This window comes from Neophocaena asiaeorientalis, unplaced genomic scaffold, assembly GCF_003031525.2.
Source record: "Neophocaena asiaeorientalis asiaeorientalis breed wild unplaced genomic scaffold, Neophocaena_asiaeorientalis_V1.1 scaffold98, whole genome shotgun sequence".
Classification (NCBI taxonomy): Eukaryota; Metazoa; Chordata; class Mammalia; order Artiodactyla; family Phocoenidae; genus Neophocaena; species Neophocaena asiaeorientalis.
Genome location: NW_020172459.1, coordinates 1,600,909 through 1,615,698, shown reverse-complemented (window position 1 = coordinate 1,615,698; position 14,790 = coordinate 1,600,909). Strand labels below are relative to the sequence as shown.

Here is a 14,790-nt window from a genome sequence, read left to right as displayed (position 1 = left end):
TAAATTTATATTAAAAAAAAAAAAAAAAAAAAGCAGAGGGACTTCCCTGGTGGTCCAGTGGCTAAGACTTCACGCTCCCAATGCAGGGGGCCCAAGTTTGATCCCTGGTCAGAGAACTAGATCCCACATGCTGAAACTGAGTGTTTGCATGCCGCAGCTAAGACCCGGCACAGCCGAATAAATAAATATTTAAAAAGAAAAGAAAAGAAAGAAACAAGCAGAGACCAAGAGGAGACTCATGGCATGTGTTCCTGCTCTTCCTGAGGCTTGGAAGGTCAATTTCATTTCAATGAAGCCATTACCCTATTAAGAAGTCCCCCTTTTTGTACTTTTGTTGGGCTTCTAGCACTTGTAGTAGCTTTGTATGGACAGCCTTAGGGCTTTCAAGACGACTGACTACATTCATCCCCCTGGTCCTTCAAACTGCCACTCTCCAAAATGACTATTTCATACCTTGTCTTCTCTCAAACCTCCCTCTCTGGTAAATCACCTGTTCATTGCAATAGCACTGTCAAGTTTATGAAATGTTCCGTATAAAGCTTGGAGACATGCTGACACAAACACACACTGTGGATAAAGCAGAGTGAGGCCCGCTAGTCACAGTGATATCTGTATTAAAAGGAACCCAGAGACACTTGTCTTGGCAGAACCAAGTCTAGGAGCCTACAGGGCTGCCCTCTGTGTCCCCGTGCTCTACCTGCCTTCTTTTTTTTTTTTTTTTTAATAAATTTATTTGTTTATTTATTTGAAGAGTAGAGCGTACAATGAAGAGTAGCCCCCGCTCGCTGCAACTAGAGAAAGCCCACGTGCACAGCAACAAAGACCCAACGCAACCAAAAATAAATAAATTAATTAATTAAAACAAAAATTGGGAACTGAAAGCCAGAGTGAAGTTCCAAGTGACACGATAGCAATCTTGGCTGGGGTCAGAGAGGTGGCATGAGGTCTGGTTAGCTAGAGGCTTCAGGTTAGCCTCCAGGTGGGCTGGGCCCCCTCCATAAAGCCAGGAACTTGAAAGACTGTCACGTCAGTAAAAGATAGGCTCTGCCCAGAGGCCCAGGAAGACAAGGATGCTTGTCATTATTCATGGCTCCAGGTTAAAAAAAAAAGTCTCATCTGAGGAATCAAAACCTGAAACTTGTGCCACATATGGGTTTGAATTCAGATTTACACTGCATGTTCCATGTTGTAGGAATCCCTAAGCTGAGAAATTATTGGAAGAAGTATTCCCAGGCTATTGATACTACAGGCCTGGGAGAAGTGCGGACCCCTCTGTTAGCACTCCTACAAACAAACGCAGGCACATTTCCGTAGTAAAAGCAGTCCCCATTAAAGATCAAAATAATTACAAAACAAATGGAGAACAAGAACTTGAGATAACCAGTCTGAAAGAGAATATAAATTAAATATGTCTTAAGTTATGAAAGGAGAAATAGAAACCACGATGAAAGAACAAGACACTATGGAAAAAAGAACACTCTGATTTGGACCCGAGTTGAAATACATGAAATAGAAAACTATAGTCAAATAAGAATCAGTGGACAGGGCTGGGGAGGGTGGGAATAGGGGAGGGGAAGTGACTGATAATGGTACAAGCTTCTCTTTGAAATAATGGAATGTTCTACACTTAGACTGTTGTGATGGCTTCACAGTTCTGTGAATATACTAAAGACCATTAATTTGTAAACTCTAAATGAGTGAACTTTAATGGTATGTAAATTACACTTCAAAAAAGCTGTTAAAAAAAACCTCTGTGGGTAATTCCCTGGCGGTCCAGTGCCCCAGGCAACTGTTTGAGGAACCAAGATCCCAGAAGCTGGTTGAGGAACGGCACAGCACAGCCAAAAAAAAAAAAAAATCAAGAGGGAGAGAGGAGGGAGCATGGAGAGAAGGTGCAGTTGAAGTGGCAACAACTAAGAACTGCCCCAAATCACAGAGGACATGAATCCACAGGCAGAAGCAACACAATTCCCAAATAGAGTAAATAAAACTGAATCCATTCCTAGACACCTTGTAGTGAAATTATAAAACACAAAAAACAAGAAAGAAAGCAATTAGAAAAACAGATTATTTACAAAGGAACATTAAGACTGTCAGAAATCTTACCAGAAACAAATAGCATCCTCAAAGTACTCTGGAAAGTTAGTGTCTATGTAGAATATGTAATTCTACAACTACTACTCAAAATCAGGGTGAAGGACATATTTGGCCAAAGAAAGGCTGAGAATGTTTACTCCCGTACTCTTATTCAAAAACTACCAAAGGAGCAGCTTTGTGAAAAATAAAACTGAACCCAGGAGGAAGGGGAGATGCATAGATGCAACAATGAGCAAGTAAGGTGGTAAAAATGTGGATAATGGGAAAAGAATGTGGAAAAAGAATAGATACATATGTATGTATAACTGAATCACTTTACTATATACCTGAAACTAACACAACATTGTTAATCAACTATACTACAGTATAAAATTAAAAGTTATTTCCTGAAAAAAAAAAGCTTTCATTTTCCAGTGCGATTGCCCTAGCAACGTCATCTAAAATCATTTAATCATATATGTATGGGTCTCTTGTGGATTCTACTCTGTTCCACTGATCTATTTCTCTACCCTTTACCCATATCACTTTGTCTTGAGACTATAACCTTATAATAAATTTTAAAATCAGAAAAAAAAGTGGATAAATCTCTGCATTGACTGTAAAACATTGTGTGTGTGTGTGTGTGTGTGTGTGTGTGTGTGTGTGTTGGGGGTAATTAAAAACAGAGTCAAACTGAAGTGGTGAATGAATCAATCAATCAGTGAAAATAAAAAGATCAAAGATAGGTTATCATTAGTGGGGTGGGAGATGGGGAGCAACAAACAGATACAGAGATGAAGTTTGGGTGGGAAAGCATATGAGTCCTTGCAGGGAACTAACAGAAATGTGACTTAGTAGGGAGGCTGTGGCTTTGAAAGCCACAATTCACTCTCCAAACGTTCAGTGACTTGGATTCTAAGAATCAAAGCTCAAGATGGTAAAGCATTTGGGGTTTCTGCCCCACCTCCATATCCCTCAAAATGTACACTGTTGATAAAGTGCATGAATCTCATCATTATCTTCCTCATGCAACCAATAAATATTTGCTGAAATGTTGCTCCTTCCAGCTATGGACCCCCAATCTCTAGCACCAGGTTTTACAATCTTTCACAGGGGAAAGAGACCATCCACAGAAACGGAAAGCCCTGGAAAAAAAAAAAAAAAAGAATAAAGAGAGGTGGGAGTGGGTGCTGAGGGGTGATTTTGTTGGTCCTTTGTTTTTTAATTTTTATTTATTTTAATTTTTGGCTGCATTGGGTGTTTGTTGCTGTGCGTGGGTTTTCTCTAGTTGCAGCGAGTGGGGGCTGCTCTTCGTTGCGGTGCGTGGCTTCTTATGTTGCGGAGCATGAGCTCTAGGCGCTCGGCCTTCAGTAGTTGCAGCACCCGGGCTCAGTAGTTGTGGCTCGTGGGCTCTAAAGCACAGGCTCAGTAGTTCTGGCACATGGGCTTAGTTGCTCTGCGGCATGTGGGATATTCCCGGACCAGGGAGTGAACTCATGTTCCCTGCATTGGCAGGCGGATTCTTAACCACTGCGCCAACAGGGAAGCCCCTTTTGTACATTTTTAATGAGAAAAACATCACCTCATTTTAGATACCTTCGAAAACTAATTAGGGTGAACGTTTCCCCATTAATTTGGTAATTGGATGTAACTTGTGTCGATATGCTTTATCCTTTTTGAAATTGGGGTCCTAAGATTTTAAAATTTATTTTTAAAAGCTCTTTATAAACATCTTCACCCTTTGCTCGTCTTCTCTGCTATAAATTTTCTCTCAATTGCCTTTCTAGTGATTTTACACAATTTAAAATTATGTAATCAAGTCTTTTTTATTTCTTCTATCATTAAGTATAGAAAGTATTGCTTGTCAAATATCTTCTAATTTCAATTGCCTTTGAATATGGAGAACTGTTAAGTTCCCTATTAACAAGGGGAATGTATTTAGGACACATGCAGCCACGGGCTGGTGTTGATATGGCTCAGGAGGTAGAGGTTAGTCTGAATTTAGAAGGAGGACATCAGTCTGTGAATCCGGGAGTATCCTGTGCCTGGACCATATTTATTAGTAGAATTACAAAATATAAATATCAGAAGCCTTAAAAGGTAATAAACCTTGGAGATTTGCTTTTTTAAATTCAACGTACAAGTTATCAGCCTACTGAAAAGGCAGAATTAATTAGGAAAGAGGTTCTCACCACAAGATGAGGCATTCATCTTTTCACTATTCCCAAATGTTTCCTTAAAACAGCCTTCATAATTTTGTCCTTGAGCATGAGTACTAAAGAGGCAGATTTTTAAAAAGAGAATTTGTATTATACACAAAAATTGGATTCAGTGAAACACAGAAAGTGATATACATCTTTAGACTTCCAAACTCTGGGGACCCCATTTGGATGAATGCTCTCCCATTATTACTTCTCCTCCTGTGAGCACGGTCAGTCTTGCTGTAACGCTCAGTGGTTTGCAGGACATTTGTGTTGGGAGCTAAGAGCTGTGTTGTCCACTACAGTAGCCACTAGCTACATGTGACTATCTAAATTTACGGTTCATGGGACTTCCCTGGTGGTCCGGTGGTTAAGACTCCCAGTGCAGGGGGCTTGGGTTCGATCCCTGGTCAGGGAACTAGATCCCGCAAGCTGCAGCGAAGAGTCCACATGCTGCAACTAAGACCCGGCGAAGCATGCATGCATGCATATATAAAAGGTGCTTGCAAAGAAGGCTCAAGCACAGCCAGTTCTGTAAATGCCTCTATCCCAATTGAGACAGCTGGAAAGTTGACTGAATGGAAACTAGCCTATGTGACCAATTCTTTCTGTGTTGCTGTCTACTTAAGTTCAGTTCCTCAATCCAGTGACACTAGCCTCAAGTGCTCCAGGGCTACCTGTGGCAGGCAGCCACCACACTGGACAGTGCAGATAAGGAATATTCCTACCTTGCAGAAAGTTCTGTTGGGCAGCTCTGCCTTGTCTTCCAAAATTCCCAGGTGTTTTCTGGGCTGCTTCCCCACCTCCCCCCCGCCCCCTCACAAAGTCCTCTCCTTCAACTGTATTATTTCAGGTACATTCTCGTTCTCCCTGCACTCCAAGTCGACCTTCGGCAAACGGGGACAGTGTATTTACTCAACACTCACTACTTAGCACCCCTGGGAGCCACGCAAAGGGAGCGAGGCGCACAGAACCCAAGTCTGAACGTGATTCCAGTAGACAGACCTACCTTCACCCTGCTGTCGCCACTCACACTTTCTGCCTGTTTAGTCCCAAACTGCCCTCCTGCTGCTGCTGAAGGAACAGGCACGGAGAGCCACAGGCAGACACATTACGGATCACTGTTTAGGGCCTGAACTCTGTCTAGGCCCACTTTTCACCTAGGGGTTGCAAACGGGTATTTTCGTCCAGCAACTTGAGGGCAGCAGCCACATGTATTTCTTCAATATTTCTCATAAGTGTCAGTTTAGATCCTTCATGACGATTGATTTTATATACTAAATTATACCAACACTGGGACTGACTACTGGCCCAGAACCCTCCTCAGGAGAAGTTTGAACTGAATATTAAGTTATCAGGAAATTCTTGTCAATATTCCTAAGTGCAACAGTTGTACTTAACAGAGGAAAGTGTATTTTTAAAAATGCATGCTTAAATTTTCAATGAAGCGTCATGCTGTCTGCTTTCGCATGCTTCCTAGAAAGATTTAATAAAGCAAATATGACAAACATCTGTTAAATGCAGGTGAAAAACATAGGTATGATCAATGCTCTAATCTTTCGGCTTTTCTGTGCTTAAAATTTTTCACAATAAAAAATTGAAAAAATGTCACCCCACTGGCATATCCTGTGGGCTTCAATGCTTCGGGTTTTTTTTTAGTTCATTCCTTTTTATTGCTAAAAAGTATTCCACTGTATGGCTGTATCAGACTTTGCTGATCAAATCACTAACTGGTGGACATGGGAATTGTTTCCACTTTTCGGCTATTATGAATAATGCTGCAATGATTATTCACACAGAAGTCTTTGTGCAGGCTTCAATGGTTTTAGAAATAAGCTTAAAACAATAATTTTTAATAAGAATGGCTTGTGCTCAAGCCCCATCCAGTAATGCTTTTTCAAGACTCAAGTTTAATACATTTTTATAAAACCAAGATGACGAGAGCTTTCAGAAAAGCTTTTCTGGTTAATGTAGCTTTCTGGTGAAGTGAGGCTTTGACAACATGACATCTTTTTTTTTTAATTAATTAATTAATTTATTTTTGGCTGTGTTGGGTCTTCGTTTCTGTGCAAGGGCTTTCTCCAGTTGTGGTGAGCGGGGGCTACTCTTCATCGCGGTGCGCGGGCCTCTCACTGTCGCGGCCTCTCCCGTTGTGGAGCACAGGCTCCAAACGCGCAGGCTCAGTAGTTGTGGCTCACGGGCCCAGCCGCTCCGTGGCATGTGGGATCCTCCCAGACCAGGGCTCGAACCCGTGTCCCTTCATTGGCAGGCGGATTCTCAACCACTGCGTCACCAGGGAAGCCCCTACGACATCTTTGTTTTGAATTCTGCTTTTGCAAACAGTGCAGTGAGTCTATGTTTCACAGATGATTAAAGATTTTGCAGGGCCTCCTGTTCACTGGACAGTGAGCTGCTGCCCAGGACTAGACAGAACCCTGACCAGAAGGCACAGACCGGGCTTTGAGTCTGTAACATGGCATGAGGCTGCTTTTACATGTAATCCCCCAGTATGAGTTGTTGTTGTTTTAAACTGCTTCTAGTTGCCTTACTACCTGCCATTTATTAGTGCCTAACTATATGCCAGGCACTTTGCACAGTTTAATACTCCCAGGTGGCTCACAGGCAGGCACCCGGTGGAGGTGGTAGCACCGCCCTGCTCCTGCCACCGAGCACACGTGGCCTGGATTACAGCTCGGGTCTGCCATCCAGGCCTGTTCTTTTTGTTTCATTGCCTGGTGCCAACCATGGAACTGACTCTCTTAAAAGATAATTCTGCAGACTTTGAGTAGGCAGTTGGGTTTGTTTTCATAGTCTGATACCAGTACCAGTGGGTATGCTACCAATTCCTTGCACTAATTTATTTATTTATTTATTTATTTATTTATTTATTTATTTTTGGGGGCTGTGCCACATGGCTTGTGGGATCTTAGTTCCTTGACCAGGAATCGAACCAGGGGCCTCCTCGGCAGTGAAGGCGCAGAGTCCTAACTACTGGACCGCCAGGGAAGTCCCCCTCGCACTAATTTCTACAAAGCAAGCTGACTATAACAGCTAACATTTACTGGGGTATAGTGTATGTCAGACACCGATAGCTCTTTTTAATAATTTTCTCATTCAATCTTTATAAACATCCGTGGAATAGAAACTATTATCCACATTTTACAATTGAGAACACTGAGTCTCAAAGAAGTAAAGTTGCCAAAGGATGAAAAGATTATTTCCTCAGATGCTTCTTTAATTGAGGTATGAATGACATTTCCTTCAAATAATGATCAAGAATATTGGTGACTCAGAAACCATGTCATTTCAGAAACTGAGACTTTATTAAAGAAATTTTATCTTTGCCTTAGTCAGCAGCTGACATAAAACAACCTTGACTTTTAAAGCCAGCTTTGTTCTTTCCCCAGCCTTTTCTCTGGACCATGAATTCACTTGGAGCCAACAAGTGCCTCAAAGAAAAATCACCAAATTGTGAAGAAAACAGGCATATTTCCCTTCAGAAAATTCAGAGCCGCAGTGTTTAAAGTGTTTTCTCCGCAACCAGCCTCAGATGGAGTGAGGCCACTGTAGTGGCTCGGGAAGTGGCAGGCGCCCTCCTCCTACGTCTCCTCCATCCCAGAACACCTGCTGCTAAGCAGGAGGCCAGAGGTTTGGACCCGATGCCCCATATGAGGACACTATGAAGTGCTCACTCCTTCAACATCTGGCCCAGGAAGGAAAAATCTGAATGTGGCAGTGACAAAGTAAGTGCTTAAAGACCACTTACTCCAAATCTATGCTGTGCAGCAATCCAAGAAGAAAGGCACAGTACGTGTCCATCTCAAGGCTGTGTGCCCCACAGCGCTCAGCAGTGACCCTCAGGTGTAACTACTCTTCACGGCAGCCTCTTCCCTGTCTCCTGGTTAAGCACGATGACGCCAAGGCGCTATCATCCTCTCTTTAAGAATTTCAAAGAACGATACGGGTCTCGTTTAATTGCTCTTTTTGCATTTAGGTGAGACTGTTTCCCATACCAGTTTTACATGTTCTAGTATAGCTTCAAAAACTATGAACACACTGAAATTAAAACATGAAATAGTAGGAATCAAAAATAACACAAGGGCCAAAGACCATGATGTGAGGCGTCAGCAGTGTGGCTTAGATGCACATCACCCCACCTCACCCTTCCCAGAGGCAAGCTCAGGCAGCCACTGCAAGGCCTCTCCAAGGTTATGCTGGCCATCAGCGTCCAACGGTCGAGCCTGAAACAGCAACCTAAACCAAGACCAAGCACTGGGTTGTTCTATCCAAAGGAAGCCCAAGTGTCTTCTGCAATAGATTTTCTGTGCAAGTCAGCCCTGGATCCTGGGCCAGTGGCGCTGTGCTGGGGATGTGATGTGGCTCCCCCAGCAGCAGTGGTATCTGGAGATCAATACTGAAAGCTGCGCTTGGTCTGGATGTCATCAAGAATCTGCTGTAGCTCCTCGTCTTCAAACCGCCCCTCCAGGCTACAAGAAGGAAAACAAAAAAAGTGAGTGTCGCAGCGACAGTGTTCCCCGCCCTCTTCTTTCGTGCGTGCTAATCTTCGAGCACCACTGGCCCACCTCTCCGCTTACCCCTAAACGCTGACACCTTTACATTTCAACTCTTACTTCTTTCCTTTAAAAAACATTATGAAGTACTTCAAACATATAAAAGGTATAGAAAATAAGCTCATTTTAAAAGTTATCCCCACCTGATTCCCTTTTTTTTTTTCCACACTGTGTGGCCTGCAAGATCTTAGTTCCCCGACCAGGGATTGAACCCAGACCCCCTGCAGTGGAAGCTCGGAGTCCTAACCACTGGACCGCCAGGGAATTCCCTCTCCCCTTGATTCTTAATAAATATGACAGACACAAATCGATGGCTCTGTGTGTGCTCCCCTATTCCAATTCCTTTTCTTCCTTCCCCAGAAGTAACCATTATCCTAAATGTGGTATTCATCATCCCTACATGTACTTTTATATTAATATTTACTATAGTATATGTAAATGTATCTACAAGCAATATGCAGTACTGGTTTTAAACTATAAGAAATGGCATCGTAGGGCTTCCCCGGTGGCGCAGTGGTTGAGAGTCCGCCTGCCGATGCAGGGGACACGGGTTTGTGCCCCGGTCTGGGAAGATCCCACATGCCGCGCAGTGGCTGGGCCCGTGAGCCATGGCCGCTGAGCCTGCGCGTCCGGAGCCTGTGCTCCGCAACGGGAGAGGCCTCAACAGCGAGAGGCCCGCGTACTGGAAAAAAAAAAAAAAAAAGAAATGGCATTGTACTGTATGTATCCTTCTGCAATTTTTTCACTCAAAATTCAATTTGGCATTTGTTGACATTGTGCCACGTTGTCCTAGTTCACTAGTTTTTTCACTGCTACATAATAAACATTATATGATCATACAATGATTTATTTCTCCAGTCTTGACTTGTCCAGTTTTTGCTATCACTAACAATGCAGCAATAAACATTGGAATACATGTCTTCTTTTAAACTACGTATTCGTTGCTTTTAGGACACGTACCCAGGAATGAATTTGGGGTCATGGGGTATATTCATCTTTAGCTTTACTGGATGTAGCCAAACTGCTCTCCAAAGTGACTGTACTAATTTGCACTCCTATCATCAGTGTACCAAGAGTTTCAGCTGTTTCATATTTTTGCCAACAATCGGTGTGCTATAAAACCATCAATCTCATTACAAAGGCACTCATCCAACGTTGGTGATATCTATCTAGATTTTAAATGCACACAGCTTTTAGACACAGTAATTCTACTTGTAAGAATTTATCCAATACACACAGAGCTTTTCACAACCAGTCCTAACCTTGGGATCAGAGCCTTGGACTCCTCAGCAGTCTCTGGACAAAGGTTGGCTAAACAGGCCAACTCAAACTTATGAAGCTTCTTCTGGAGCAGCAAGCTGATCACAGGGAAGAAAATCAAGACAAACAAAATCAAACAATGATGAATAGGAAAAAGGGCATCAAATGTAGCTAGCAAGGAAGAGGAAAAATAAAGCACTTGCAATCTTCCCATTATGGTTAGGTTTGCTGCAAAATCCCACTTTCAAATCACTTCCTGTTCCTCTTCCTGGAGAACAGGAAGCTACAACGAAATCAGGCAGAGACAGTGAAAGCGAGGCGAGCACACCAAGGCAGAGGATGCTTGCGATGATAACTTCTGAGAAACTGCTATGTACCTCGAGGACTATACAAGCTTTCCCCCAAGAATTTATTCTGTTGCTCTTTGCTCTTCCTACGCACTGTTCTTTGCTTCCTTTGTTATTAATTTTATGTCAAACACATGATGTCAGATGTCCCCCATCTACCAGGCTTGAAGAAAATTTATTTTTGACTTGAAGAAAATTTATTTTTGACTTGAAGAAAATTCTCTTTTAAATGTATCTAAGGGCTTCCCTGGTGGTGCAGTGGTTGAGAGTCCGCCTGCCGATGCAGGGGACACGGGTTCGTGCCCCGGTCCGGGAAGATCCCACATGCCGCTGGGCGGCTGGGCCCGTGAGCCATGGCCGCTGAGCCTGCGCGTCCGGAGCCTGTGCTCCGCAACGTGAGAGGCCACAACTGTGAGAGGCCTGCGTACCGAAAAGAACAAACAAACAAACAAAAAATATATAGTAGTCTATCAAATGGATTTACCACAATTTATTTAATTACTGTTGAATATTTAGTTTTTTTTAAAACTGTGAATATTATTAATAGCTCTCTGAAGAATATTTGCATATATACATCTTTTTGTCCACTTGCTTTTCCTTAGGACAGTACTTCTCAAACATTTCACCAGAGTAGCAAACAAGTACCCACAACCAACTCGGGAGCATAGGCACAAATGACTTTCTGCAACTGCAAGGATTTAAGTCTCATGATTTATTTCAATAATTCAGGGACTTCCCTGGTGGTCCAATGGTTAAGACTCCGAGCTCCCAGTGCAGAGGGCACGGGTTCGATCGATCCCTGGTCGGGAAACTAATATCTCGCATGCCGCGTGGCGCAGCCAAAATAAATAATAAAAATAAATAAATACAACTAAAGTATTAGAAAAAAGAGATCATATATATCATTTGTTTTACTTCACAATATACTGGTATCTGTTTGCTTTAATGCAGAAATGTTTTAAACCATACCACCGGGCTTCCCTGGTGGCGCAGTGGTTGAGAGTCCGCCTGCCGATGCAGGGGACACGGGTTCGTGCCCCGGTCCGGGAAGATCCCACATGCCGCGGAGCGGCTGGGCCCGTGAGCCATGGCCGCTGAGCCTGCACGTCCGGAGCCTGTGCTCCGCAACGGGAGAGGCCACAACAGTGAGAAGCCCACGTTCCGAAAAAAACAAAACAAAACAAAACAAAAAAAAAACCATACCACCAAGTAACACTGATGACACCCAGTTTATAAAAATGGACTTCTCTAGTGGCTCAAATTATATCAGAACATCAAATGATTATCTAGTTCACATGAGATAATGTTCATCTTCGAAGAAATCAAAGAAATGCTAAAACAGCTCTTGTTTTCCCTGGGGCCTCTTATATACCCCAGCACCTCACTGTTTCCCAGAGCACATCCAACCGATTTGAGAAGCAATGCCTTAGGAAAAAATGCTAAAAGCCTGTCACCTTTTGAATGGTCAAGCAAAGATCCAGAAGGAATGCTCCTGATTTATATTTATTAACATAGCAAGATCTCTAGGACACATCAGGGAAATAATAAATAAATAAGCCCACTTTATTAAAAAAAGAAAAAAGCAAAATGAAACAATGCTGTGTGTTTATGGTGTGTATGCCAATGTATGGAACACGCTCTGCAGGGCTAACAACAAACTTCTGACAGCAGTCACTCTGCAGGGAGGTAACTGGGATTTGGGGTACAGCAAAAGGTGGCCAAGGAGGGTTTTGACCATATAAGCTATTTCAAAAATTTGACGAAGACATTATTTTACTTACATTAATCGTACGGATGATGCCCAAGGGGTGGCGGGGAGGAGCAGGGGAGGCGGCGACAGCATTCTACGTGCAGATGTCTAATAGTCTGGATTAATAAAACTTTTAGCACTCACCTACGTACACTGGCAATGGTCTCTCTGTTTTTGAAACGACTGAAACGGGCTGTGTAGTTTAAAGTTTTCATGAAGACCTCAGAAAGTTCCTGTTCATCCTCTGCACTCTCATTTTGTTGCTTTCGATGCTCCAGAAGCATATGAACTTCTGAATTTAGAAGTGTCTCAGCTGTTTCAAACTCTATTTGTGAGAAGCATAAATGTCAGCTGAAAATATTCCTCCAAAAGTCAGCTTCTAAACGTTTCTTTTGCCTTTGAGACTATCAGCAAGTCTCTGTCCCTGCAGAAATCCAGAGGCTTCAATATCCCACAACTGTACAGTATTTTTCAGGTTTTTTTTTTTTTTTTTTTGCCATGCCGCGTGGCTTGTGGGATCTTAGTTCCCCGACCAGGGATTGAACTCGGGGTCCCCGGCAGTGAGAGCGCCGAGTCCTAGCCACTGGACTACCAGGGAATTTCTAACTGTACAGCATTTAAAAAACAAATAAACAAACAAAAACCTGAATAAAAAGTACCTAGACAAAACCTAAATATGAAAAACTGGTTTAATTTATCATGAAATTAAGAAAACCATCTCCCTCTTAGTTATTACACCATAAAAAAGAAAACAAACATATATTTCCATTATGCCCAAAACTTCCATGAAGCTATCCTATGGAAGGGAGTATTACACCTTGAGTCTATAAAATACAATACTAGAAGCAACCTATATGTCTATCAACAGATAAATAGTATTATGGTACAACCATTAAGTACTACCTAGCCCTTTGAAAGAGTAGAACAGTTCCACACAATATATCATCAAATTTTTAAAAAGCTGTATGATCTCTATAGCATAATTCTATTTTTGCAAAGAATAAAGTGTGTAAGTATATATTTACAAATGAGCACAGTTTGGAAGCATAAGACTAAACTACTTACGGTCATTTCCTCTGGGTGAAAAGGTGTGGAATTTCATGTTTTACTGTGGATATAGTAATTTTTTTTAAAAGGAGGGTACTGTTAAGGCTTCCCCCACTTATTTTGTGCTTTCCAGTACCTGTAAGATATGATACTTTAAAATCTTAAGCTTTCTACTTATTCTGGGTTTTTAAATTACAAATTAAGCACATCACATTGCAAAGAGGAAGTTCTCTGATAGCAAAACGCGCTTTACTCCCAGCCATCTGACAAAGATTCTCTCCCTGACCAAACTCCAGGCTCTTTCCTGTCGTCCTCTTCTCCCCAAGGACTCAACTTTGGTCCACAGAAACTTGACGAGGGCTTCCCTGGTGGCTCAGTGGTTAAGAATCCGACTGCCAATGCAGGGGACACGGGTTCGATCCCTGGTCTGGGAAGATCCCACATGCCGCGGAGTAACTAAGCCCGTGTGCCACAGCTCTTGAGCCCACGTGCCACAACTACTGAAGCCCGCGCGCCTAGAGCCCGTGCTCCGCAACAACAGAAGCCAACGCAATGAGAAACCCGCGCACCGCAACGAAGAGCAGTCCCCGGTCGCCACAGCTAGAGAAAGCCCACATGCAGCAACGAAGACCCAATGCAGCCAAAAATAAATAAAAATAAAATAAATGCATTTAAACCACTAACAAGATTTCTAATAGCTCCAGGCCGCAACCTTGGGATGACTCTAGCTCTTTACAGTGGCTATTTATGAAAACTGAAGGCTGCCAAAATAACTTACTGTTTGTTCCAGCCAACACTTGAAGACAGGGCCCCTGTCTCCCAGCCCAGAGCGAGGGGTGTGGGAGGGTAGGAGTTAAACGCCAGTTAACAAATCCAAAGGGGTTTCAAAATGGACCAACCCCCCGCTTCCCGCTTTTCGTAGTTTTTCACTTCCCCGACCCTACTGAGGCCCCGCTCACTCCGCTCCTTATTCCTTCATTCTCCCTTTAATATGCCCAGTCACCTTTACAGATCGAAGTTTAGATGAGTCCACGCTTGACTCTGTCCCACTGCAATAGTATATTACTGATTAAAATCTGTCCTTTCCCCTTTAGTGCCAGCTTTATCTTTGACACATCCCTCCAGCACTTCACAGCTTATCGGATAAAACAAACTACTTAAACAGGAGCAAGAGGCCGCCCAGGGTCAGTGTGGAGTTGGGCGCCGACGGCTCCAGGGCTGCAGGCGTGGACTCCGGCTGGCCCGCTCCCGCGGCACCTTGCCCTGCCGGCCCACATCCCCCTCCTCCCTGCCCTTCGCCGCGCCTGCCCAGGCCTGCGGCAACCACGCAGGACCACGGGGACACTCCGGCAGCCCCAGGCCGCACCTTTGGGAAAGATGAGCTGTGAGGCGTCCTCCTCTACGTCGCCGGCCCGCGGATCACTGCCACCGGCCGCCATCGTCTCCCCGCGCGCCACAGCCCACACCGCCGGAAGCGGAAGCGCCGAGCCGCGGCCAGAAAGGGGCGTGGTCTTGGAGACGGGGCGGGGCTCCATTGG

General features: G+C 43.6%; 1 protein-coding gene across 3 annotated transcripts; it reads right to left on the bottom strand.

Moving 5' to 3' along the window:
- Positions 1 to 7,578: 7,578 nt before the first annotated feature.
- On the bottom strand, positions 7,579 to 14,733 carry POLR2D (RNA polymerase II subunit D). Of its 3 annotated transcripts, none has more exons than XM_024738061.1 (5): positions 14,619 to 14,733; positions 13,271 to 13,313; positions 12,350 to 12,530; positions 10,111 to 10,206; positions 7,579 to 8,764 (listed from the first exon to the last, which is right to left on the bottom strand). In XM_024738061.1, exons 2-5 carry the CDS (start codon positions 13,305 to 13,307, stop codon positions 8,686 to 8,688), a joined length of 393 nt encoding a protein of 130 aa, XP_024593829.1. In that variant the 5' UTR covers positions 13,308 to 13,313; positions 14,619 to 14,733; the 3' UTR covers positions 7,579 to 8,685. The 3 variants fall into 3 exon arrangements, with proteins under 3 accessions (XP_024593829.1, XP_024593831.1, XP_024593828.1); XM_024738063.1 differs by having other exon boundaries at positions 13,271 to 13,388; positions 14,619 to 14,694; XM_024738060.1 differs by lacking the exon at positions 13,271 to 13,313 and having other exon boundaries at positions 14,619 to 14,711.
- Positions 14,734 to 14,790: the final 57 nt, after the last annotated feature.

Coding starts and splice junctions, on each gene's coding strand:
- POLR2D (XM_024738060.1), bottom strand. CDS start 14,691: ATGGCGGCCGGTGGCAGTGATCCGCGGGCCGGCGACGTAGAGGAGGAC. Junction 12,531..14,618: donor ACAGCTCATCTTTCCCAAAG/GTGCGGCCTGGG, acceptor TCTCACAAATAG/AGTTTGAAACAGCTGAGACA. Junction 8,765..10,110: donor TCCAAGGCTCTGATCCCAAG/GTTAGGACTGGT, acceptor TCCTTCTTGTAG/CCTGGAGGGGCGGTTTGAAG.